At 38.8% G+C, this 26,667-nt stretch overlaps 1 protein-coding gene across 3 annotated transcripts in view; it reads left to right on the forward strand.

The window, feature by feature from the left end:
- htr4 (5-hydroxytryptamine receptor 4) overlaps window positions 1–26,667 on the forward strand; it is a 67,760-nt gene that overhangs the window by 15,698 nt on the left and 25,395 nt on the right. For all 3 annotated transcript variants that reach the window (XR_015096037.1, XR_015096038.1, XM_086085786.1), the window contains exons 2-3: window positions 12,218–12,296; window positions 24,593–24,706. Coding sequence is in view for 1 of the 3 variants with exons in the window: in XM_086085786.1 (XP_085941912.1) it covers window positions 12,241–12,296; window positions 24,593–24,706 (170 nt within the window). In the remaining 2 variants the exon portion in view is untranslated. The remainder of the gene's footprint in view (window positions 1–12,217; window positions 12,297–24,592; window positions 24,707–26,667) is intronic.

The raw sequence follows: 26,667 nt of genomic DNA on the forward strand, positions 1-26,667 counted from the left end.
AAAGTGCATGACAGTGAGCTGTTACTAATATTCTACATAGTAATGTTATGTAGCCTGTGACTGCATTTTACGGTCACCACTGACTTGGCAATGTATTGGCGCAGAGGGAAGTTTAGTTTGAAGGTGAATGCTGACAGCCGTCAAATATTCAAATTGATATTTAATAATGTCTACGAGAGAGAAAAAGTCCTCTTGAATGACCTCCACCAGGGAGGACATCCTTATGTACAATTTGTGGACGTGAAAATATTTTTTTGTAATGAATAATACATGAGTTCAGACTAAATTCACAGGCAGGAAGTGTTGATCCAAATTAGAACTGTTTGGCCCTGGCAGAGGCTTTTGCTTGGCCTAGCCATGAAATTTTTATGCAGAGTCAGGTTTTTTGGGACATGAATCTTGCATAAATGTTACGTGACAATATTAAAGTGTATAGTTTGGCAACTTAATAAAGGTTGAATAAGTGATTATGTCACTTCATATGTCATGTAAATATGGATTGAAACTGAATTAGTCAACTATCTGCCAATGCTACTGCAATGTAATGGACGGACTCAATCCACCTTTGTCCGTGCCAAATTATTAATTACATTTTTATGTTTAAGAGATGAAACTGAATGCAGGCAAAAAAAAATATATATATATATATACATAAGTGTTTTTCACAGGACAGTGACGTTATTTATCACTGTAAACTTATTGAGTTCACACGGCCCAGTGATTTTAGATAATACCTAATACTGTAAATTATTATTCATATTTATATGCCTCAATTCACATTCAATATTCAAATGTGACTTCAAGATATAACTATTATTTACACTAGTTATGCAAGTATGCATAGTAACTTCATCAAAAAAGAGGCTTTCTGCAGTTTAATGCCACTCCCAGTTGGTTTACTGACAAAGTAAACAAAAAGGCTTGCGCAATGTTTATTTAAACCAACCAAACTAAAGGCTAAAGGCATACTTGGCCCAATGAGCCATTTTCAACAGTAACAAGATAATATTTTGTCTGTAATTAATGCAACAACTTCATTATTTTTCATGAACAATTAATAACATTTAAAAACACATTTTGCCACTTGCTGTTGACTAAAGATGACATCACCTGTGCTGAGGAAATAGATAAGTCATTCACTCACAGCCATTTTCACTGAAGCAATCTTCACCCCCCCCCCCCCCCCCCGGCTGTTTTACTCGATTTTGACTCATTTTTATTGCTATAAAAACATGGAACCTACCAAAAGAAAGATTAGTTTATCTTCTTTCATTAGGAAAAAAAACAATCTATCTGTTTCTGTTTTGCAGCAATTAGCATTAGAATATAGCTAAGTTTCATCATTATTCACAAATCTGTATAGAACTGTGGATAAATGAGCTTTTTTCAACAAGGCCCTGGTTGATCTATTTTGCTCCGCTGCCACCTGCTGGCCGTTTGTGTAATAACTACCATTTCTTCAACTGCTCTTTGCTGATGAGAGGCTGCATCAAAGCCTTCTGTATGCTCTAGCATTAAAAAACAAACAAACATAAAAAACATAAAAATAAGTCTTTGGGACACTTAGAACATTTAAAATAGAATGTATTTATATTTATATTTATAGTTTTTGGGAGCAAATGAGGCAGCAACCAATCATGGCTCAGTTTGCTGACCAAACCCAGAAAACAGGTGAGCCGTGATTGGTCGTTATCTATTTCCTCAGCACAGGTGAAATCATCTTCAGTCGACAGCAAATGGAAAAATATGTTTTTAAAGGTATTAATTGTACATGAAAAGTAATATAGTTATCAAATTAATTCTGGACTAAATATTAACTTTTCACGGCTGAAAATGGCTCAATGAGTCAAGTATCCTTAATGCTAACATATAATAGAAAATGCTAATGACGTGCTAATGATTAGCAGCATCGATAGTTGCCCTTGAGCAACAGATATTTGAACACATATTGTGGAACAACACATAGACAGAGGATATGACAATACGACAAATGACTAATTTTACAGCAGCTTACAGAGTACTAGAAGAAGAATTCTGTTTTTCAATTGTGTACTTTTTTTGTTTGTGTATGTGGCTGTATTGGCCGTAATATAGAATACTGCCACCTAGTGGGACAACATAGGGAGCAGTACATTAAATTGGATTGCACCATTCATTCATATGATTATGCTCAAACTGTTTAATTATTATTTTAATATTATTAAGTACAATGAAATGTAGTATTGTCTTCCCTGAAGAAAAACACAAAAATGTTTTTTGTTGGGAGGCGGGAACAGAAGAAGATTAGAAGAACAACAGATTTATTCACATCGTCTTTCTTTAGGCTTTTTTTTTTCCTAAATAAGTGAATTTTGTCATTGTAGCTTGTACACAAGGGAGGTGGCCTTGCTGTGCACAGTAGCGACGCGGTAGCAGCCGTCACTAATTTGAGTTAGTGAAGGGCCAATCAAACATTGCACAACATGTTCATTTGTGTTTGCCAACTCAACGTGTTTGAGGTCCTTAAATCAACCTAAACCACATCCTCATGCAGCTAATCTCTTTGTGTGGTTATCAAAACTACTTTTTATCACCACAGAGAAAAAATAGAAAATCTGTTTTATCAGTCCATCGCTGTCACTACCATACAAAATGTTGAAAAAGTGTGCAGGAAAATTTAAATCATGTGAACATTTTTCTCTGTTGACGAATGTACAGGGTGGGCCAGAAGTCATAGTCATAATAAAAAAATAATAATAATAATAATAATTTTGGGGTGTGTGTGTGGTATGCTAAAAGGCAATTCAAATCATATGTGTATGAATAATTCAGTCACTTTTCAAAATAAAAATCATAAACAGAAACTTTGTGTTTATGTTAAAATGTGGATGCAAAATAATTAATAAAATAATCATTCATCCATTCTCATTGTTTACATGTTCTCATTTATAATTAATGAATTGACTTAATTATAATGAATGAACCAATTTAATATAATACAATTAATGTAAATGTAAAATTATTTTTGAAACATTATTTTATTTTTGACATTCACAATAAATCAATTAATTAATCAATTGTTTAGTGCATGGAATTGGAAAAAAAGGTTAAACACACATCACAAATTTTTATTTTACTCATATTTATAACAATTATTTATCATTAATCAATTATTTCATGAGATAAATGATCAAATATAATGTAAAAAAAAAATTACTTTGATGAATTAATGCCCACTTCCAGGAAAAAAAATCAGTTGATTAACTAAAAATCACTTAAACTTTTGATTCTCACGGAATTGAGCTCTCACTTAATTACCCCCTTGTATTAGATGTCCAGGTGTACCTAACGTTGTGTCCCTCCATCTATCTGCAGATAACAGTGGTTTAGAAGCCTTACAGCTGGGAAAGCTGCTGCCGGATAAAGTGCAGCACGTGCGCGTGTGCGTGCGTGTGTTTGCGTGGGAGCGGCCATGTCCCCCGGGGGCAATAAATCGCGAAGCACTTTCTCTGGTTTTATAGACTTAAAAGCGTCTCGTGGATGCGGTTTGGACGAGTCCACCTTGCTTTGCGTTAGTAAAACTCGGCATCTGCTGCTGCTTAAAAACACGCATCCCAAATAAATGGTGAATTCATTTAAAACAACCGCAGACAAAGATCTGCCTTAACCTGGTAGAAAAGAAAAATGACTTCATCTTGAGCCCGCGTAGACCAACAATCCATCACAGACGGAATGTACCTTGAGATACAAGTGGCTTGACTTAAAAGTTTTTTGAGAAATGAGCAGTCATCCAGCCACAGTTTTTGCACGATGACAGTAAATCCAACTCAACTGGTGTTACAACAAGTAGCAGTTTGGCAAGTAGAGAAAAATATTTTAAAAATAATCTTCAAGTTGTTTAATGCAATTCCCAATTTATTGCTACACTAAACATACACGTGCATGATTATTTAAAACAACTGCTAGCCCCTGCTAGCTAAATGCTAACATATCATGGAAAATGCAGTTGACATGCTAATGGTTTGCATAGATAGTTGCGATTTTTTTCAAGCAATGGATATTTGAACACAAATGGCAGAGCAACACTTTGGACGGATATCAAAATGCTTATAGGCATATATTCTTTATCCTCTATGAAAATATAACTGATATGACTGAGTTACAGTAGTAGAAGAAGAAGAAGTCTATAATTCTTGTGTTTGCTTTACTGTCTAGAATTAGACTTCCTCCTGGTGGTTAAGATGAGCATACCAGAATGTGAGTCTTTGCCGCGTGTGCACCCCAAAACCACAAAAACACAATCTGATTGTAATTATTACATTTAAAAGCAATAGAATAAGGTTTGACTGGTTAATCATTTTGTCTGTTAATTGAGTAAGGAGTCGAGCAGCGGAGGGAACATTTTTATGCTTTTATGGTTCCAAGTTTCCAGCTCTGCGCAATCCAAAGATATATTGATGTCCTGCAGATGGAATCTTGCGTTATCATACTATGAAGGAAGTGGACTTTGGGGTCAAGTGTCTTGTTTTTCTTTATCAGTTCTGAGCCGCCGTTATGCACACACACACACACACGCACACACACACACTTACATACACTCTAGAACATATACCTGACAAGTTGTGACCATGAGCATGACTACAGACTAGTCAAGAGACATTTTCCTAGACACACCAGGGTTATACAAGTTTGAGATTTGGGGGATTTGTTCTATCATGGTTAGCATTTATTTCATTTTGGATTTAAAAAAAAATCATTTAGTTTTAATACGTTTTTTTTTTTGTTTTATTTGTTTTATTTTGGTTTTATTTTAAATATTTGGAGAATTTGGCAAATGCAAGATAAATACAAGGTCACTAATTATTGTAATAAAGTAAAGTAAATAACAATTCTCAAATAAATGTTTGTACTTCTTTTGTATGGACATACAGCAATACTAAAATAAAAACATTTAAATTGAACCCCGAACACCTAGGTATGAAATGAATTGACAAAGACATAACAAAGGACTATGTAAGATATAGTTTCAGTTAGTGTTCGTTTTTGAAAAGCATTTTTGTTTTGACATTATTTTGTTACCAATTTCCGCTATTTTGTTCCAACCCTTGAGCCGCATTTCTGCATTTCCAATTCTACCTGAAAATCATTTTTCTGCTGGAATCATGACATGTACTGTATATCATTGTCGTTTATATGGGCCGTTTGATGACTCACCGTAAAACACAAAGATCTAATAACTCAACTGCAGGCCAGAATTCAACTAAATGTTTCACTTAGAATCATGGACTTGAATACAAATCATGAGATGACAGGAAAGTTCAGGAAGGTAGAGGAAGTCTGGCATTTTGGTTTGAAGCATCCATTTTAGGCTCTTTTTGACCATTTCCATTTTATGACTGATTGCTTCCAAATTTGAATGTTTTATACTAGACAGATGGACAATGTTAAATTGAGAAGCACTTGCATTTTCATCACTGGTGGAATTGTCGTATTGTAAGTTGTAAAACTGGGAACAAATAACTCATACCTTAATTGAAGGTCCTGCGGGGGATTCTTGTGTCTTCCATCCGAGGTCTTACTTACTACTTGCAGCTTCTTCCCACCTGACACGAACAAGTTTGGCCAATTTGCCTCCAGGCTTACCGGGGGTAGCTCAGATTCTCACTTGGTGATTAAAACCTTTTCCAGCTGTTGGCACTCCACTTCTTGTTCCAGGAGATTCATGCTCCATACCTGCCACTCTTGTTCTTAATTCCCCCAATTACCCGCCTGCTCCTGTGGCCTGCTCCTGTGTTTGCCGAGGGCCAGCAGCTCCTCCCAAAGCCTTTATATTACTCCTGCCTTTACCCTCTTTTGTCCCCATTTTAAGGGCTCTTCAGCAGAGTTGGCACTCAAACTATAATAATAATAACTAGAAAAAATTAATAATAATGATAATAATAATGTCCTTTGAAGCCACTCAAGGTCACCCTGCAACACAATTAAAACACAGTTCCAGACCTGAGAATCCGAGTGTGATTGTTGATGTGGAGTCGGTCAAAGAGAAAATAAGTTATGAATGGCCTTGAATGGGTGAATTTTATAGACGATGCGGCATTTCATTAGAAGCCAGTGGAGTCGTTGGAGAATGGGTGATTGATGGGTGGTATTCGGGTGATGATGCGGGCAGCAGCATTCGGGAGTAGTTGGAGTTGATGGATGGATGAATTCTGTATTTTATTAGAAAATATATAAATTGAAAATTAAATTTAAAAAATCGATATAAATGGAAATGAAAACGACAAAAACTATATATGCATACATAAATAAATACATTTGTATTTAATTTTTGATTTATATTTTTTTATATCTGTTTTTATTTTCACTTGTAGTCATTTATTTATTTATTTAGTTGTTTAATTATTTATTTATTCATTTATTTATTTTTTATTTTGAAAGTTTTGGTCCATACTACTACTCAAATGAGAAGGCGGTCCTAAGCATGTCGTGGGTTGCATAAAGGACATAACAACTGCAACAAATAGCAACATAACATAACAAAACAATGGTCCCATTACCCAACCCAAAACAGTCACATATGACCCAATGACCCAAAACACAATCATAACTGTAGGTGGGACTTAGTCATGTAAAAAAATAAAATAAAATCAGGGGCACTGAAATGGTGTAAAGCAGTTGAAGGCTATCGCTCCATAACTGATAGTTCTCAGTTTTTGGTCATTTTCAGCAATTGTGTAGAAACAAATCTCTGAATTCACTTTTATATTATATTATTTGCATACCACTGGCCTTCACACAGCATGTGCAGCAATTGAGTTTGGCCTCTTTTGAGTGGAAGGGCACAGATGAGAGTGTTTGCTTTGTTAGACAGCAGTAATCAAACGTGCCTGCCAGTTGGTTCCTTGGCTAGCGGTGCGACACAGCTGACAGATTTGTGAGCCAGCGGAGTCGGAGGCCTCCTTGTTCTTGTTCGTCCCGTCCACGGAGGACACTTTTATCGTAGCAGCACGTGAGCGTGAGCGCTCCTTGATGAAGTTTCCACTTTAATTGACATTCTAATTGCTAGTTGACGGCCTCCTCGGGGGCTGTGCTAGAGAGACGGATGGCACCTCCAGTCCTTTTAGTCCTCTCGCACACGACTGGACTGGTCTGATTTACACAAAATCTGCACTTGCTATTAGCATACTTTGGCCAAAGTGTCGGCTATTGGGTATCAAGTGTGGGATTGTAATTAGGCCTTGAGTCGGTCATGTGACTCATTAGAGTCAACGCTGGAAGGATCCAAGCCAGCTGGAGAGATGAAGTGTCTGCAATGTCAGATTGTAGGAGGGAGTTTGAAATGAGCTTGCAAGGTGGGCGAGTGATTAACCTTTGAGAAAACCATATTTGGTACCTATGCACCTACGCGTGCGCCAACTTCCAAGTTTTCAGTTACGAGCCATCACTTGCTCGAATATTTGTTGTTGCTTTTTTTTTTTTCGAAGGGTTTGGGTGAGGTTAGGGTCTACGCATCACTGGATAGTCAGCCTCGATTGCACTCCAGAAAACAACTCCATGGGCCAAAGCAGTTTTGAAGGCCTCATTGCCTCACTTGCCAGCCTGTCGTCGTGTATTACGTTGGGCGTGCTTTGTGTGCAAACAACGCCTGGAGTGATGAACCCTATTTTATGTAGCACTGCTTCCTTAAGTGCAGCTTCCTTATTCTTGGAAATTTTACTTATTTTTCTGTCTGACCTTTCCGCTTTAAAATGCCATTGTGGATTTGAGGGTATTCTTGGAACTATTTGAAAATTCAGCCTGCAAAGCCAGTTTCACTTAGCAACATGACATTTGGTGGATGTCTGTCATGAGTATACTCACCCAAAAAAAAAAAAAAAAACATGTCTGAAAATATACAGGAAGTCTGTCATATTGGTTTAAACCAACCATGTGGGGTCATTTTTGACATTCTTAGAGATGATTTAAAGACAAATTTGCGATAGAGATTTTGTCCAACAACAACCAAATGTGAGCCTTGTATAAAAGACAGATGACACTAACCTGCAAAGTATCGGAATTTCCGTGAGTAGGTGGAACATGGCAGTCAAATATGATGACTCTTCTCCTGGAATGTTATCAACATTTAGCCCCCAAAGCCAGTTTCACTTAGCAACATGACATTTAGTGGGCATATTGCTCATGAGTAAACTTACAGTATAGGAAAGCCTCGAGAAGTCACGCCCCAAAAACATCAGCAAGTCTGTTATTGTTTTTTGACGCTGATATTTTAGGATCATTTTGATCATTTTGCTCACACGGTCAAATGTGAACAGGACAACAGTTAATGGTAAAGAAAGTGAGTTTTCGTGATTGTGTGTGGGCTGAGCATGGCAGGTAAGCTTGATCATCCACATCTTGTAATTATTTGAAAATTCAGCCCCTGAAGCAAGTTTGACTTAACATGATATTATATTATTACACAGGAAGTTTGCCTTTTTAGTTTGAAGCAAGCAGTTAGGGGTCATTTTGGCCATCATGTTTACCATCAAAGACAAACTTGAGATTTCATCCAACTACGACCATATTTGAACCTTATATGCTCAAGCTGTCATTCTTGCTTTTGGGCAGCGCATGCCAGCAGTTTTAGTCTTTCTAAGATTTCAGTCATGATTTTGCTGGGACTATAAATTCTCTTCCAAGTCAGATATGCAATTGTCTATAAACAAGCACTAAAGCAGCTGCATATTATTAGCATGGGCAGCAGAGAGACGCCAAACGCATAAAGTGACGGCGCTCACTTGAAGGAGACTGAGCGCTGTCGGATTATTGGCCGGTTACATCATGTGCTTTCTCAGGGGGAGTTTTATTCAATCATGATCATCATCCTCCTACAACCCCCTTGACTGTCTGCTTCCTGCAAAAGAAAAGTTTGACATTTGGACATATAGCTTGGTCACGTCAAGGTTACGTCTATGATCATTTATATTCTAATGTCTTAAATGGCAAATTTAAAGGGGAAGTCAACCCCCAAAAATTCTTGACAAGGATATGTTCTATACAGCCCCACTAGTTGTGTGAAGGCTGTGGCCTTTACACATATGTTATTCCTATACTTCAAACTTCCCACTTTTTCGGCATCTATTTATTTCCACATAACTCGTCCAATTCTCGTCATTACAATTTTAACATATTACAAAAATTCATGCCATGGGTGCTTGCATTTTCTATATTTACGCCTTACCCACAATTCCTGATGTCTTTTTTTCCCTATTCATTCTAAATGGGAGATTACACATTTCACATTTACATCATTTCAAAGTGACATTTTCACTTTAGGGATGATAATTAGTCAATTTACTTGATTCTTCAAACCTTACTCCATTTCCTACCTGATTCTTCACACCCTACCCCGTTTTTTATTTTTCTGCTGTCATTTCTACATTTATCCACCAATTCTAACCGTTCCAACTTTCAATTGTTCAGCTCTTTCTAGGTCATTGTGCATCATTCCATGCCATTTAACATCATTACAAATCATTCCACAGTTTTCATTCAGCCTTACAGCCTTCACAGGCAATTTTTCTAGAAATTGCATTTTCTCGTCTAAATATGGTATTCCGCTTGCTGTTGAGTGAAAATGGCATCACAGTTGCCCAGGTCTCAGGTAACAACCAATCACAGCTGAGCTTCAGAAAACAGGTGAGCTGTGATTGGTCATTGCCTGAGCCCTGAGCAACTGTGATGTCATCTTCAGTCGACAGCAAGTGGCAAACTGGCCGCAACCCTGAGATGGATAAAAATGGCTGGATTTAGTTTCATAACTCATGTTCCACAAATGTAATGTTAATCAGAATGTCATGTTGCGTTGGGCCGGGGGCGCGGGCCGTGTTGGGGCGGGGGGCGCTCCTGCTCCTGGGTTTGCTCTCCGGCCGGTGGCCCTGGTGGGGCCCGGGGGTTGTCCTTTGGCGCTGCCGCGGCCTGGGGGGCCCTGAGGTGTTGCGCTTGCTCTGTTCCGGCGGGGGTCGACGGCTCCCCTCTTTGGTGGAGATTTTCATGCATGCCAGATCCACCACACCAGCATCTACCGAAACTCAGACACAATCTGTTTCCTCCTCAGGTTATTGAATCGGTGGAGGCTGGTGTCTCGGATCTCACGCGGCTTCGTCTGTCCTTCCTTCCTTTTCTCGGTCTCTCCGTTGGTCTCTTGAGGCCTCCCTGACTTTATGTTTTTTGGATTTGTTGGGGTCTGGATGTTTCTTGGGCTGGGGAGGAGTTCTGGTGGGGGGTGTCTGGTCGGTGCTGGATTTCACCTTCCTTGGTTTTCTTCGGTCCCCTCGGGTCTCCTGGTGTTCGATTTAGGTGAACGGTATGAGATTTTTTTTTCTACTAGGTTTTCTGGTGAGCTAACAAACACACGCACGCACGCACGCACACACACATACTCACCCACACACACAAAAAAAAAAAAAAAAAAAGTATGTATGTATGTATGTATATATGTATATATGTATGTATATATGTGTATATATATATATATATATATTTAAAAAAAAAAAAAAAAAAAAGAGCAATGATGATGACATTTCCGAATGAACAATACTGAGCTCTTAAAAAAAAAAAAAAAAAAAAAAAAAAAAAAAAAAAGAATGTCATGTTTAGACTAGTAAGGTCACATATAACATTGCATTGTCAAGAAATGATTACGGTTGGCTTCCCCTTTAAGAAGAATTTAAGTAAAGGCTGTGAAGAATGTCTTTTTGTGTGTGCCTACTAAATTTCATGTTGCAAAATAAATACTGCCTGAGCGAGTAGTGTTGTCTGAATTTTATGACTCATCAAACTTCACCGCCATGCTCCCTCACATACAATGACAAAAACTTCTGCTTTACGATTTATCAACGTCCCTCTGTTGGGTATACAACAATGTTGGTACAAAAATGTTGCACAAGATCCTTCGGACATTCTACTACTCTTTAACGCTAGTAGCTGATAGTATAAAAATGGATTATACGTGACATGAAGAGACAGTGGGCCCAAACAGAGCTGAAGTCTGTTTATTCTCTCTGTCATTAAAGCGCATTTAAAGTAAAATGTCTGCCAATGAGCAGAGAGAGTCTCATAAAATAATAATTTCAACAACGTTTGGCCGCCAGCTGGCCTTCGCTTTTACTGTGGATTTCCTGCGCTTGTGTTGCATTCTGGGAACACATTAAGGGCTAATTGGTTGGGAATGTGTGAAGTGGATCCCTGAACCGATGACCCAAACACAATGACCAACTCATTACTTTTTTATGAACTCAGCTATACTACTGGAAAAAAAAGAAAAAGAAAAAACCTGGCAAGTATCGGCTATTCAAATACATGTAGGAATGGGATGCAGCGTTTATAATCAATCAATTTCCTCATTTTATGCTTCCAACCTTGTGGGAGCTCCTTTTTTGTCAACGCTCTACAAAAACAAGATCCGTTCATTTGGTGACAAGAATTCTGGCAAAATGGACTCAGTTGTGCCCCCAGGAATTTCCTGAAAAGTTGCTCAGCGTGTCTATCATGATTAGACCTGCAAGAAAATCTCAAGAAGAATCCCTGAAAAGGCACAGAAAGGCGGTCTTTTTGTTTAAGGGGGCCATTTTAGAGTCATTGCTAGATATCCGAGCAAGTCATTCCTTATTACATCTTGGGGGTCATGAATCCTTGGAAAGGGCAATTTGTGTGTTCTGTTTTGTGATGTGTGGATAGTAAAACTTGAATGTTATTTGCCTTTGAAACCCCACAATCCCCCAGACTTAACACAGCTCTTTTATATATGCTGAGTTGTGGTTGGCTCCTTAAATCGTAGTCCACTTGATCCAAATGTGCCCCTGTTGTAGCTTGACGCGGAAACAATATGAATACATTTGTTTTTGTGTGTGTGTGTGCCAGTGTGGATTTTTGCATTACATTGAATTAGAGAGCTAGCCATATTTGAGAAGACAAAATGTTCATCGTTTGCTTCAAAGCGAGCGTCACTTCATTAACCGTGCCAGATTCGGTTAAAAGAACCAACAGCTAATTTGTGATGACTAAATCATCCGTTTAATCCGGCGCCATCAGCTGAGCGCCCGTTTATGTTAAATGTCACATTTTTGCTTTCGTTTTTCTGTCATGGAAAAAAAAAACAAGCTAATGGGATGTAATTGAGCTGATGATGATGTTGTTGATGATGATGATGATGATGATGATGATGATGAAGGTGTTAATGGAGTTGTTGTATCTGCAGGGCTTCTCTGTATTTATGGTCACATGAGCATCAGCCCTTCAGGCCACATGCCGGTGATGGAGGAGCTTTTCACTGACAGGTGAGTCCATGTAAAAAAGACACACACACAACCACACACACACACACATACATATATACAACGTAAGGCTTTTTGTTTGTTTCCAACCTCATTGACTGCGCTTAATGGGGACGTTTGTTGTAAATGTAAATTGAGTAATCAGTGTCTCACAGTTTACAAGCTGAGGCTTCCACTTTTTAACGATGTCATTTTATTTAAATGTGAATCTCATGTAGGCTACTAATAATCTTCTAGCGTGAAGACATTTTCTGTTTAGGATTCCTCTCACTTTGTTTGAGAAGCAGTAGCGGCAGGAGGACTGCATTCCACAGTTAGCTTCTTTCATTCAGAGATGACATGGCGTATTATAATTTTTCCAGATTTAACATTTTATTAGGTTTCTTTATTTAACTGCGAAAGTTAAAAGTTGGCCAGTTGTTCAAATTGGAGTGTTAGCTCACAGCAATGTTTCAGGCTTGGAGTTAGACACAGATCAATTACATAGCTAAGATTCCAATAGGTTATCTAAAAACCTGTAGGCACAGGAAATGAGTTTTTTAAGATCACTATAGATAAACATATATAGCTGTTTAGATTTGTGACCTGCAAATGCACACGTGGGTAACTCTGGTGTCTGTAGGCTTGGGAGAAACAATGAGACGATTGATGCCTGGAGGTCCTGTAGTATCAGGTGACGGTCTGTGACACTATCTGGCCCACATGGTTAAGAATAAAACATTAGCTATGCAAAAATAATTTCATTGGCCTACTGTGTATTCTGCCTAGCAACAAGTGACCAGCTGTGACATGTGATCAGAGCAATTCTGTCCAGCTAAGTTTTTGTTTTGTATCGGACCCCCATTTGTGGTCTGAGTGGTTTAGTATGCTGTTTATTTTATCATATAAAAATGTTGATATCCACTATAGCTGTTGTTCATTCCAAAAAAAAAGCCCAAATGGATCAAATACTGTATGATTAAATGTGTTCTGTGATGTTTTCATGTTCACGCTGCTGTCGTGTTGACCTCACGCTGTGTGCTTTAATGGAGAACAAGCACATATTATTTCTTTTCTTTTCTTTCTTTCTTTTTTATGTACACTTTGCAGGACATCCCTCTGCCTGCAGCTTGTTTTGCTTAAAAGACGGCCACAATCATGGCATATTTATTTGTTTCTTTATTTATTCGCGGATCGCTCTGGCTCACATTCAATTCAGCATGATGAGAGGGAGAGAAAAAAAATGTGATGAAGACATGTTGTCAGTCTTCAAAGAGAATAGTGCATACACTCATTCTCAATTTCAATTGGGTCAATGGTTGATCTTTTTGATTGTAGTTATTTCTGTAGAAGAAAATAAAGTAATCCTAACGATTTGAATGTACCCTGGATTGGCTGGCAACCAGTTCAGGGTGTACCCCACCTACTGCCCGAAGCCAGCTGGGATAGGCGCCAGCGCCCCCCGCGACCCTTGTGAGGAAAAGCGGTTAAGAAAATGGATGGATTTGAATGTATTCATTTGGAACAGACAAAGTGAAGAAGAATGAAGACTTTCAACCCTAAACTGCTTTAAAACCCTAATTCTGGTGTGTAACTATACTTGAAACACTAAACCTGGCTCAAAACTTTTACTTGAAACACTACTTCTGATTAAAAACCCGAATTCAAAATGATACAGTGAACCTCTACTTCGAATCCCTAATTTGAAACACTAAGTGAAACTGTAACCTTGTCTTGAAAGTGCTATTTGAAACCCTAATCTGGCTTCAAACCCTAACTTTAAAAGCCTTCATCCTTTTCTGAAATGCTGCTTTGGAGACTAAACTCATGTTTTAAATTCTAACCTAGGTTGATCTTAAAACCCTAATATGAAAACCTAACCCTTGTTTGAAACCATAACCCAGGTTTAAAACCCTAATTTGAACCCCTAATCATAATTTGAAGCCATAACCTAGCCTCCATAATCCACCCTACTTTGGAACCATAGCCCTGTCATAAAAACATATTCTGAACAACTACCCTTTTGTTTCTGACCTCTCTTGAAACCCTAATTTGAAGCCATAACCCTGCCATAAAACCCCAATTGGAAACTTTAGCCCTGGTTAGAAATCCTACTTAAACCTCAGAGACTGTAATTCCAGTATGATTCACACTGTGGCCGTTTGTATGCCTGAGCAATGAGAAGCATAATACTTGCAATAATATGATTATAAAGATTCTACTCACTGCGTTCAGTGACGACAAAGTAGCAAAGAACATACTCACACTTTCTCTTCCTCTCCTCTCACAAGAGAAACCCAAGAAACTCAAGGCCTTCTTAAAATTGTTTCGCTTCTCCCTCATTATTTTCCCCAACCCACCAGCAGCGAATTTTAAAAAACTCAGCCGCCGAAGCCACTTTGACTTAGCAACATGGAATTTGGCAGGCGTAGAAATCATGCGAAGAACCACAAGAAAGTATCAACAAGCCTTGCTGTCAATTTCACAGGATGTCAAACATTTTGGTTTCAAGCAGCCATTTTGGAGTCCATCTGACCAGTTCTCGGGGCCCTCCAAAGGGAAACTTCTAGCATGGATTTTCAATCAATCAAGTGACAAAATTAGTTTTTAAACGTATTAATAGTTCATGAAGAATAATGAAGTTATCACATTAATTATAGAGAAAATGTTATCTTCTTACTGTTGAAAATGGCTCAATGTCTGTCCTTCCTTCCTTTTCTCGGTCTCTCCGTTGGTCTCTTGAGGCCTCCCTGACTTTATGTTTTTTGGATTTGTTGGGGTCTGGATGTTTCTTGGGCTGGGGAGGAGTTCTGGTGGGGGGTGTCTGGTCGGTGCTGGATTTCACCTTCCTTGGTTTTCTTCGGTCCCCTCGGGTCTCCTGGTGTTCGATTTAGGTGAACGGTATAAGATTTTTTTTTTCTAATAGGTTTTCTGGTGAGCTAACAAACACACGCACGCACGCACGCACACACACATACTCACCCACACACACACAAAAAAAAAAAAAAAAAGTATGTATGTATGTATGTATATATGTATATATGTATGTATATATGTGTATATATATATATATATATATATTTAAAAAAAAAAAAAAAAAAAAAAAAAAAAAAAGAGCAATGATGATGACATTTCCGAATGAACAATACTGAGCTCTTTAAAAAAAAAAAAAAAAAAAAAGGAAATGGCTCAATGAGTCAAGTATCCCTTTAAATTATTTTATTTGCTGATTTCACGGCTATCCTCCTGCTTGTTTGTTGATGGTTAGGGACAAAGAGTGCTCAGTAGGCCTGTTGGGCAGTAATAACTGCGATTACCTGGAGACAGACTCAATTTACTTCTCATTCAACTTGGAAATCAATCACATAAAGTTGAAGCTATTTCAACTTGAGAAAATCGACCGGATTGAAGGTTGAATTCAAATGAAAACCACAACAAAGCGACAGGTGAATTTGGGGAATTTTGTCCAATCAGTGACTTGGTCAAGAAATGTTGCATAATAATAATAATAATAATAATAATAATAATAATAATAATAATAATGATGCAACGGAATCTCTATGAGCGCTCATTGTATTTTTGTGTATGTTTGTACCTGTAGAAGGAAGGAAGGAAGGACTGTCAATTTTTGGGTAACACCGGGTCTACACACACACACACACACACGAACCACATCCAGACACCCTAAACCAGGTTAGAACCCATACTTTTAAACCTTAATTCTGTCTGGAAACTTTACTTTGAAACCCTCAACCAGATCACGGTAGACTATTAGACTGTGCACTGGTCCCAAGTGGACTGTGAGGGGTGGGCGGATTTGGCTGTGTGTGCATCTTATTATTATTATTATTACATATTTTGTGTTAATGTACACTACAGCCTAAGCACCCTATCAGTTTCATGTCCACAAAACAATTATAGGTCAAAAAAGTAGGTCACCTAACCTACAGAAGCGCGCGACCCGCATTACAGGAAGTTTTCTTTATGCAGTCGCATCACCAACAGCCAATCAAGTGTCAAGGGGGAAAAAGGCACATACAGCGTGGTTAAAATCATAACAATGTGAGACAATATGACTGTCGTGTGTGGGACAGAGAGGTATACAACATAACTAGTTTCCATTGCCGGATGGGACTGAGCCAAAAAGGAGCAGACCTGGGGAATGGGAGAACCAAGGAGGTTAGCGTACCCGGTGAGTAGCGTAATTTTTTACGGCTTTTGAACTGTCAACCAAGATAGCATTTAGCAGCTAAAATAATAGCACAACCACCATCACCAGTTTGATTAGCAATGTTCAAACTTTATTTTTCTGTCAGAGGTCTGTGTAGTTCCCCGCAGGACAAAAGACTACAAGACACGAGATATTTTGTGTCCAGTCTGAAGCTAGCATTATGACTATTGCTCATTATAGCACGTGCACTCACTCGTCAGTCGGGAAAGGTTGGCTTCTTGAAAGTAGATCTTGGGTCAAAAAAGTTGGGCACCCCTGACCTAAACATTCTATGAAACACTTTTCTTAAAACCCTGTTTTGGATTCCTAATCCTTGCTGGGTACTACTATAAATTCAATTTATATTTCAAGGGAAGAAAGGAAGAATTTAAGGAACAAAAGAAGAACACAAAGAGAGGGAGGGAAGAAGGAAGGAAAGAAGGAAGGAGGAAGGGAAGGATTTAGGAAGGAAGGAAGAAAGAAAGGGATGAACGAACAAACAAAGAAATGAAGGAAGGAAACAAGGGAGGGAGGAAGGAAGAAAGGAAGGATGAAGGGAATGAAGGAACCAATGATGAAAAATGGAAAGAAGGGAGGAATTAAGTAAAAAAGGAAGGAAGAAGGAAGGAATGGATGATAGAAGGAATGAAGGAACCAAGGATGGAAAAAAGGAAGGAAGGGAGGGTGGGATGGAGGAAAGGATTTAGAGAGGGAGGGATGGAGATGTGAAAGAAGAAAATGAACCAAGGATGCAAAGAAGGAAGGAAGGAAAGGAGGATAGAAGGAATGAATGACCCAAGAATGAAAAAAGGAAAGAAGAGAGGGAAGAAGAAAAAAAGAAAAGAACGGTGGGAGGAAGGGAGGAAGAAATAAACCCTAACTGAAAAACCCTAAACCTTCCACAAAACCCTGGGTTAACTTTTTTGAAACCATAACCGCTGCTTGATATAAGTAAAATTTTACGCATGCTGTATAACATCTAATAAGTGTTCTTTAAACAAAAGGGCAAACGGTCATCATTGATTGTCGGAGGCATGAAACTACCTGGCTAGACTGCTGGTTTCTCCACCATTTTCCACATGAAAGCGCAGGAATAACATGCCGCTGCTTTGTTCCGTTAAGTCCGAGGCGGCCCGACCATGACATTCGTAAACGGCATCCACAGACATGATTGATTTGCTTGATTGTGGATGATTGCGTCGTGGAACGATTTGAAGAGCGACGTTTATCTTCACTTCATGATGTGTTTTGGGGTTGCTATGACAACAGCAAAACATTCAGTTGGGTAAAAAAAAAACTGTTTTGGGGGGTTTGGGTCACAAAATGAAGCAGATTTTCCTAGCATAAAGGGATCACACAAAAGCGACTTAGTTTGAGAAAAAAAAAAAAGTAAAAGTAATTCTCATCACGTGCTCTTCCGCTTTTACAAACAGTTCACATGACATGTCGACGTAAAAAAAAAAAACAATCATTACGCTAATGCGTGCTGACAAGCTGCTCTGAGCAAAACACCGCCTGGAGTTCTTCTGTCTCCGCGGAATTCCTATGCAGCGCGAGTGTGTTCATCATCTCATTGACAAGGCCGCACACACACTTGTTATGTAGCGCGCTGGCGAAGCCGCTCGCTGGTGTGTCTTAATGAATCGGAAGGCGAGCAAGATGCTCGGCGACGTGGAAAGCGACGGGAGGCGATCGTGACCGCTTCCTGAAAGCTCTACGTTCACTCGTCACATGCCAGAGTAGATGTGTTGACGTCGTGTTAATCCTGAACGTTGTCCTCTTCATTGTTTTTAATACTATTTTATTAAAATCATGCAAAAAAAACACATTATACTTGGGCAAAGTTGAGTAGCGCCCCACCTACGAACCACAACATAGTCTGAGAACATTGTCGCCCATATGTCGAGTTATTTTCTTAGTACAGCATATTGACACGATTGACACTGACATCGTTGTGCTTTTGTACCACAAATGGTACATTGTTGTGCTTTTGGGGCAGGTGGACTCGTGCCCCACTTAAAAATGTACATACAAGAAAAACTCAACGATAAGCAAAACATATTGGTAGAATTTTGTTCACCTGTTAGCATACAGCAGGGAACACGCTAATTATACATGCTAATTAGTTAGTAAATGATAATGAAAAATAATAGTTTCTAAATAAATGTCGCCTACAAGGAAAGGACAAAGATTTGATGTTTTTTTCTTTTCTTTTTATTTTCTTTGTGGGGTGAGAGGTAAATATGAGGATCCATTTGCAGCTGAGTGGTTGGACACATGATAGTCGTTCTTCTGTCACCAGATAAGAGACAATGTGGTTTAAAATAAATTATGCGTGTACGGCGTCAAGCGACACTATCATAATGCATGCGAAGAGCAGGTGTTAGTTTCCAAAAATCAATGCCATAGGAACGATTCAGGTTTTTCTTCTTTGCTAAATGGAAAAATCCACTGCAAAGTTGATGGGGTGGGTTTCAAAATATGAGCAAGCCCAGTATGGTTCGAGCTTTGTGGTGACAGCATGTAATCAGAATCCAAGTTTGAAGGCTTAGTCTCAAACCCTCACTTTTGTTTATAACTGTGACCCTGGTTTGTACCCTGACCTGCAGATTCCATTGAAGCCCTAACACTGGTTTGAAATCTAAACCCTAATTGTAAGCCTTAATTCGAAAACATAACCTTTGTTTATTACTAGAATCTCATTTTAAAATCCTAAATGTTAAACTGTTAGTAATCCTAATCTAATCCTAGTTTAAAATCCTTACTTGAAACCGTCACCTTTGTTTCAAACCCTAATTTTGACATTAATGTCTAATTTGATACCCTTATGATACATTTCAATGCAGCTTTTCATTTCCCCCCCCCCCCACCCCAACCCTTCCAGTGACTTGGTTTCAGTGTAACATACGGTAGCTGTAATAAAAATGATTTCTTACAGTAATTCATAATAATTCATTCGTAATTCCGAATGGGTTTAATAATGTGTTAAATGCACACTGTGGAGTGCTGTGTCCGTCTGTCTTTTAGCATTGTGTTGACGTCTCCTCATGGATCTTTCCTTTCCTTTGCTACTCATGATATGCAAATTGGACAAAAGCATTTATCCTAATGGATCGATCGTCATTCCAACTTTTCATTCACCAGCAGCACTTGTTAGTGAGGCACCAAAAAAGGATGACCTTATATTATGTTTAAAAGCTTAAATCTGGTTTAAACCCCTACTTTGAAGCCCTAAACTTTGGTTTAAAACACTCAACACTGGTTTATAACGCTTATAAAGCCCTACCTTGTACCCTACTTTAAAACCATAACCTTTGTTAAAAACCCTTACCTTGGCTTGAACCCCTAATTTAATCATTGTTTAAAGTCATGGTTTGCACCTTACTATAATATCATAACCCTGGCTTGAAAAGTCTAACCTTTGATTTAAACCCTAAACCTGGTGGGTTAAAACCAGGGGTACTTTGGAATGCTAACACTGGATTTAAACCATAACCTTATCTTGAAACCCTAATTTGAAACTCTAACTACTCTGTAAAACCCTAGTTTGTACTCGAAACCACTAATTTTGGCCTAAAACTGTACTTCGTGTAACCCTAAGTTAGAACCCTAACTTTTGTTTGAAACCCTATTCCTGACGTTGAACCCTAAATTGTGTTTATACACCTGGTTTGTAACCGCACTTTAAATCCCTAACCCTGGTTTAAATCCCTGTTGACAAAACTCAACACAGCTCTGCTTACCTATAGGTTGGGAAATGATGGTGTTTCACACAGTGTAGTAATTCCAATTTGGGATAACTGCTCACGGCTTTAGGTGAAAATGATGACAATGATATTAATAACTTGTAATAACTCCGGGAAAAAAAGAAGGAAAAAAACCAAGATAGTAATAACTTGTTCTTATCACGGCATGAAAATGATTTGATGTTAATCTCACAATGTGGAGGCACAGCGTGTTCTCACAGCTGCCAATCACTCTTGAGACCATTTCAACTGAGCTTCATTACAGATCCACATGGAGAGCTAGAAGATTATGATTCAAATTTTTTTAATTGTATTCATTGACCTGCGGCGAGCTGCGCAATTATGACAAAGATGATAATAATGGCCATTTTCATGGAGTTATATCAATGACGGAAAATATTATTCAAAGGAATTTAATTATTTCTAATCGGACTTTTTAGTTGAAATGAAAGCGGCTTCTTAAGCCTTGAAGCTAATGTCATCAAAAGTCGTGTTATTTTGGGTTTTATACATAATGATTGACCATGTTTCACGCCGCACTACCGCGCCACCATGCCACAAACGTAGAAGAGCAAAAAAGTCGTAGTAAGCCTACTTTCACTAACTTAAATAAAAGTCATCCTTTTTTGAAACTGTTATATCAAAACCCAACACTCTTTCAGACCCTACTTTTAAACCTTCATCGTGCAATGGATGAATATAAAACCCAAGCTGCCGTATCTAGAATGTGTTTGGTACCCTAACACTGGCTTGAGACCTTACTTTAAAACCCTAAATTGAAACCCTAACATTGTCTTTAAACCCTACTTTCAAACACCTAAACCTTGTTGAAAACCTAATTCAAACCCTAACACTTGCTGGGATTGGCGAGTATCTTTACCAGGTGTCGATATTAAGCCGATACCAGCCTTATTTCAAGGAATTGGGTACTAAAATATGTATTTTATGAATAAATGGGGAAAAAGATCATATAAAATTCATAAATATTGAGCAATTTAAAGGAAAAATGCTACATTGGGATATCTTGTTTATATTCTATGATTATCTGTCATTGGACTAATAAAACGTTGATGTATCAAAAGTACTAATGGTATCGGTACTTGGTATCGGTGACTACTCAAGAGTTGGGTACTCATACTGGGATCAGTCTGAAAAAAAGTGGTATTCAACATCCCTAGCTAAAACCCTACATTGATGCCCTAATTCTAGCTTGAAACCCTAATATGAAACTGTAACCCTTAATAGCCCTAAATTGAAACCCAAATTTAAAACCCCAACACAGTCTTAAATCTCTACTTTAAAACCTTAAACGCAGGCTTTAAACTCGCTTTTTCTCTTCATTGTCCATTCCTGCCGCCTCTCTTTTTTCCTTTCTCTGCTGTGTTTGGGCAGTGAAGCTCTCTGCCCTATTCGTTACCTTGGAAATAACCATTTCTATTCCTATTTTGTTTGCTGGGCCTCAGGAAATTCCGCCGAGCAACAAGTGATGCCACGTGAGCATCTTGCATACCAACTAGCCTAGCTCAGTAGTTATTATCCGTTTCTTTTTATTCTCCAGTCTCAAAATGCCACTAAGTGTATCATTTGCATTCATTCTGATTATTGCACCGCGGCGGGGATCATGACCCGGTCGCAGACTCTGACACTTTTAATCTGTGATTGTGTTTGATACCCGCGCGGACGCTGCCAAGCCTCACAAAGGCGGCTGTATGTTTGCTCAGTGGGATTGAACACCCGCATTCCGCACAGCCTTTGTCCACAATTTGGGATGCCGCGTGTGCCGCGCAACAGGACTGGCAAAAGTTGCGTTTTTAACACAACAGCAGAATACTCCTTTACATTCATAGCCCTAACTTAAGACACCACTTTGAAACGCTAACTCTTGTTTCAACCTTCCATACTGTCTTACAACCCTAATTTAAAACCCCAATTCTGGTTTGAAACCCTACTTTGACATCCTATTTAAAACTGCTTTAAAATCCTACCTCTGGTTTGAAGCCCTAACACTAATTAAGACACCACTTTGAAACCCTTACTCATGGCTTGTAACACTAACTTGGGTTAGTGGGGTTAACCCTAACCTCTAATCCTAAACCCTAAATCTTTAATTTTAAGCACGTAAACATCCCTATTTTTTTTAAGGCTAAACCTGGCTTGAAACACTAAGCTAAACTTAAAATGCTACTTGGAAACCAAAACCCAGACTTGAAAGCTTTCTTTGAAACCTTAACATTGACTTGAAACCCTGCTTTGAAGCCCCTACATTTTGATCACTCAGCTTTGTTTGAAACCTTCATCTTGTAGAATACAGCGACTTGCCACTTTCACAAATAAACAACAAAATACAAATAACACCTAATGTTCCTTTAAGTTGACCTTCAATGACAATCCATTCTGCTGGGTGAGCAGCAAAAACAAAAAAAAGCGCTGACACGGGACATTTAACAGAGATTTTGCATTAAAGAAATAAATCGAGCAACTCATTCTTGAACGTTTTTGCCAAAACTCTGGGTTAGCCGGAGGCAATCAAAGCTCTTTTTTGGCTTTTGACACGGCTCGTGTTTGACATGACTAACGCGCTACAGGTCGGTGGCCCCCGCACACTCTCTCTGATAAGGCCGACGCTCGACTTTCCGACCCAAGCGAGGCTCAGCGAACATCACGTGGCGCCCACACCTAGTGAGGCACACGCTTTGATCGGCGCCATCAAGCGGAACACCAAACATGACACATTTCATCATCAATTTGTTACCTAATGAGACTGATGAGTTCATTATCACCACCTGTGAAGTGACTGAATTATCTTTTAAAGTACATATTCAAACCGGTTTCACCTGCAGACATGAAACCTAACCCCTCGTTTTGAAAGCCCTAACTCTGTCTTGAAACACCGCTTTGCATTTCTAACCTCTAGTTTTCAACTTTAAATTTGAAACCCTAACCCAGTCTTGAAACCCCCAATTCAAAACCCAGACCTTTATTTGAAACTTGAATCTTAGATGAAACGCTCATTTGAAATATGTTAACTCTGATTTGAAACCCTAACCCAGGACTGGAGTCCTACTTTGAAACCATAACCCTGACTAAAAACCCAACTTTGAAACCGTAATCCTTGCTTGAAACGCTTGGATGTATTTTATTTTTTATTTTTTTCCGGAGAGCTCAGTTCATTCGGTAATTTTACCGATTTGACATGTCATCATCATTGCTCTCTTTTTTAAAATGTTTTTATTATTTATATATATTTTTTTATACATTTTTATTTTGTATGTGGGTGTGTATGTGCATGTGCGTGTGTGCGTGCGTGTGAGTGTGTATGTATTAGTTCACCTAAAACCTATTAAAAAATCCCATACCGTTCACCTAAACCGAACACTTCAGAATCCAGTCAGAGTCGTGAGGCCGTCAGGAGACCCGAGGAAGGACCAAAGAAAAGAAAGGAAAGTGAATCCATCACCGACCACGCACCACCCACCACCCACCACCCACCGGGCCCCCAACCAGAGTCCTTCACCAACCCCAGAAACATCTAAATTCCACCAAATCAGGGAGACCTCAAGAGACCAAAGGAGAGACTGAGGAAAGGAAGGAAGGACAGACGAAGCAGAGTGAGATCCACAGACATCAGCCTCCATATTGTGTCTGAGATGAGTTTCAATAGATGCTGGTGTGGTGGCGTGCATGAAAATCTCCACCAAAGAGGGGAGCCGTCGACCCTGCCAGGACAGAGCAAGCGCAACACCTCAGGGCCCCCCAGGCCACGGCAGCGCCAAGGGACAACCCCCGGGCCCCACAGGGGCCACCGGCCGGAGAGCAAACCCAGGAGCAGAGCGGCCCCCACCCCCACACGGCCCGCACCCCCAACCCAACGCAGCAGGATGGGGCACTGCAGGCCCGCCAGGCACCCCACTGGTCCACAGCCCCCGCTCCCCCCACGACCCCCCAAATCCCCACCACCCCAACCCAGCACCAGCCGCCCCCCAGCCCCCAGACACCCCCCATCCCCAGCACCCCCCACCCAGCCACCCCCACCAACCCCCAACCAAGCTGCCCGACCCCACCCCCACCAACCGCCAGCCAATTGTGAAACATTAACCCCAGATGAAACCCTCATTTGAAAGCCTAAACCTTTTTTAAAACCCAAAATCAAAAAGTTAAGTAACATTTAAAACCTGGATAGTGGCTTGAATTCCTTCGATCAAACCCTAAATGCGCTCAATAACGCGATCATATGGAAAAGTCTAAAGTCCATTTTCAAACTAGTTTCAAACCAGTTTTGCCAGTTAGTTCCGTGACTGACAGGAAATGTAGAAAGAAAGAAAAAAGAGTTCTTGCTTAACCTGTTTGTGTTGTTGTCTCCATAGCAACAGCATGCCAAAGCGGATTGCCCTCATCTGCTTCCTGTCTCTGGTCATGGCGATGAGCATCCTGGGAAACCTACTGGTCATGGTGGCCGTCTGCAAGGACAGGCAACTCAGGTACCACACCGTATAGTTTGGAGTGTATTCTTTATTTTACTTTCATAACTACAGTGTTGTTTTTTCTTCACCTGAAATGAGGCCTTTGTCAAGGTGGAGGGAATTATGAACAGTTGAAAAATGTAGGCAGTGTTAGCACAAAACTTTATTTTTTGTTTTTTCATTTTGTTTTGTTACATTTTAAATTAGAAATGTAAATTATATTGTTTTCATTTTAATTTTGAATTCTAAGCTTTTTTTCAATTGTTTTATTTTTATTATCAATGCATTTACTAAATTAAATATATATAATATATATATTTTATGTAATTTAATTATAATTTTTATTTTAATTAAGTTTTTTTTAACTATATAATACATATGTCAATTGTTTATTATTGAGTATTTTTTTAATTTTTATGCAGTATTTCAAACTATGACTGAAATGTAATGTAATTTTAATTTTGAATTATAAGCCTTTTTTCAATTATTTTATATATTATAAAATTATTATATAATATTTTATATTTTTATTATGAATGCATTTACTAAATTAAATGAAACTTTTTTATTTTATTTTTTTATTTTTTATGCTGCATTTAGATTAGGTTTTTAAATACGTATGTCGATTGTGTTCAGTATTTTTTATTATCCTTTTATGCAGTATTTCAAACTATGACTGAATATTGTAGTAGTTTTTCATATTTGCATTGTTTTTGTTTATCGTATTTTAAATTATTAATATAAAATATAAAAGCGAAACGTGTTTTATTTTTCATATACTTATATACAACTTGCCTTTTGAAAATGTTTGTCATTATCATATTATTCCTTTTTTTTTTAATATTAAAAACAAACATTCGCATCATACAGCTGCTCGGAGGTCTCCTCAATTTATAATCACATTTTTTAGGAGTTCGAGTTTGTGTAACCATTTATTCAATCTCAAGGGTCATACTGTGTGTCCTCGCAATCCAGAAGGCAGAATTAGTTTACCCGGAAGCCATGTAAAATTTGTTTCGTGGAGTAAACATCACAAACAAGGTGAAGGGCGTTCAAATTAGACAAATTGACCATGTGGATTAATTTGGGCCACTATTCGTCCCAACACAAATTCCATATCGTATATGAGTATTGTGAGATTACAGCGGTACACTTTACAACTCATCGGCTTCAAATGACCCCCGACTGTCACTCAAGTAACTTGAAATTAACTGTGTGCGCGTGTGTGTGTGTGTGTGTATACAAGTGTAATAAGGTGATTGTTCATCGTCCTGTGGGAGAAAGCTGTCACATCAATTGTCCCTCCTCCTTCACCTAACCTCCATTTTGTCTTTGTCTCTCACTTCCTGTCAAGATGGCAGTCACTTCATGTCCTTGAGTGTGTGTATGTGTGTTGTGCAAACTTGGTTTTGGGTTAAAACCATGAAGTTCGGACAAGGTACAAAAAAGTGGTGCAGTGGCGTACACATGCTCGCAGGTGTGTGTCACATATGAGGAAGAAAGTAGGATGTGTATGAACAGGGAAAGTGTGCTTCGGCGCCTGGCCCCCTCCCCCCCAAGGGGAGAACAATGACACACCATCTTTGTGTCTTCTTCTTGCCTCATTGCCTCTTGGTCCACCGGGAAACACACTTACACACACAGTGCAGCTGAGTAAAAAAAAAAGAAAAAGATAACTGTCAAAATGTCAGAAAGTAAATGAGACACGTTCTGTACTGTACGTTCGGGTCCCGTGGGTGACTGCTGCAAATGAAAACACCACTATCATTATAATTTCATCAAAACAGGTTTTGCTTTTTCTTGGGCTTTTTTAATGCCACCACAACAGGGATGGTAGTGAGCAGAGAATCCCTACAAAACCATTGCTCGTTTCACTATATTTTCTCTATTATTATCATTATTATTATTATTATCATTATTATTATCATTATTATTATTATTATTATTATGTCTAGCATCCCTTGGTCTGCTCATCCGTG

The sequence above is a fragment of the Leptonotus elevatus genome, chromosome 9, assembly GCF_054856555.1.
Source record: "Leptonotus elevatus isolate MCC_2025b chromosome 9, RoL_Lele_1.0, whole genome shotgun sequence".
Lineage (NCBI taxonomy): Eukaryota > Metazoa > Chordata > Actinopteri > Syngnathiformes > Syngnathidae > Leptonotus > Leptonotus elevatus.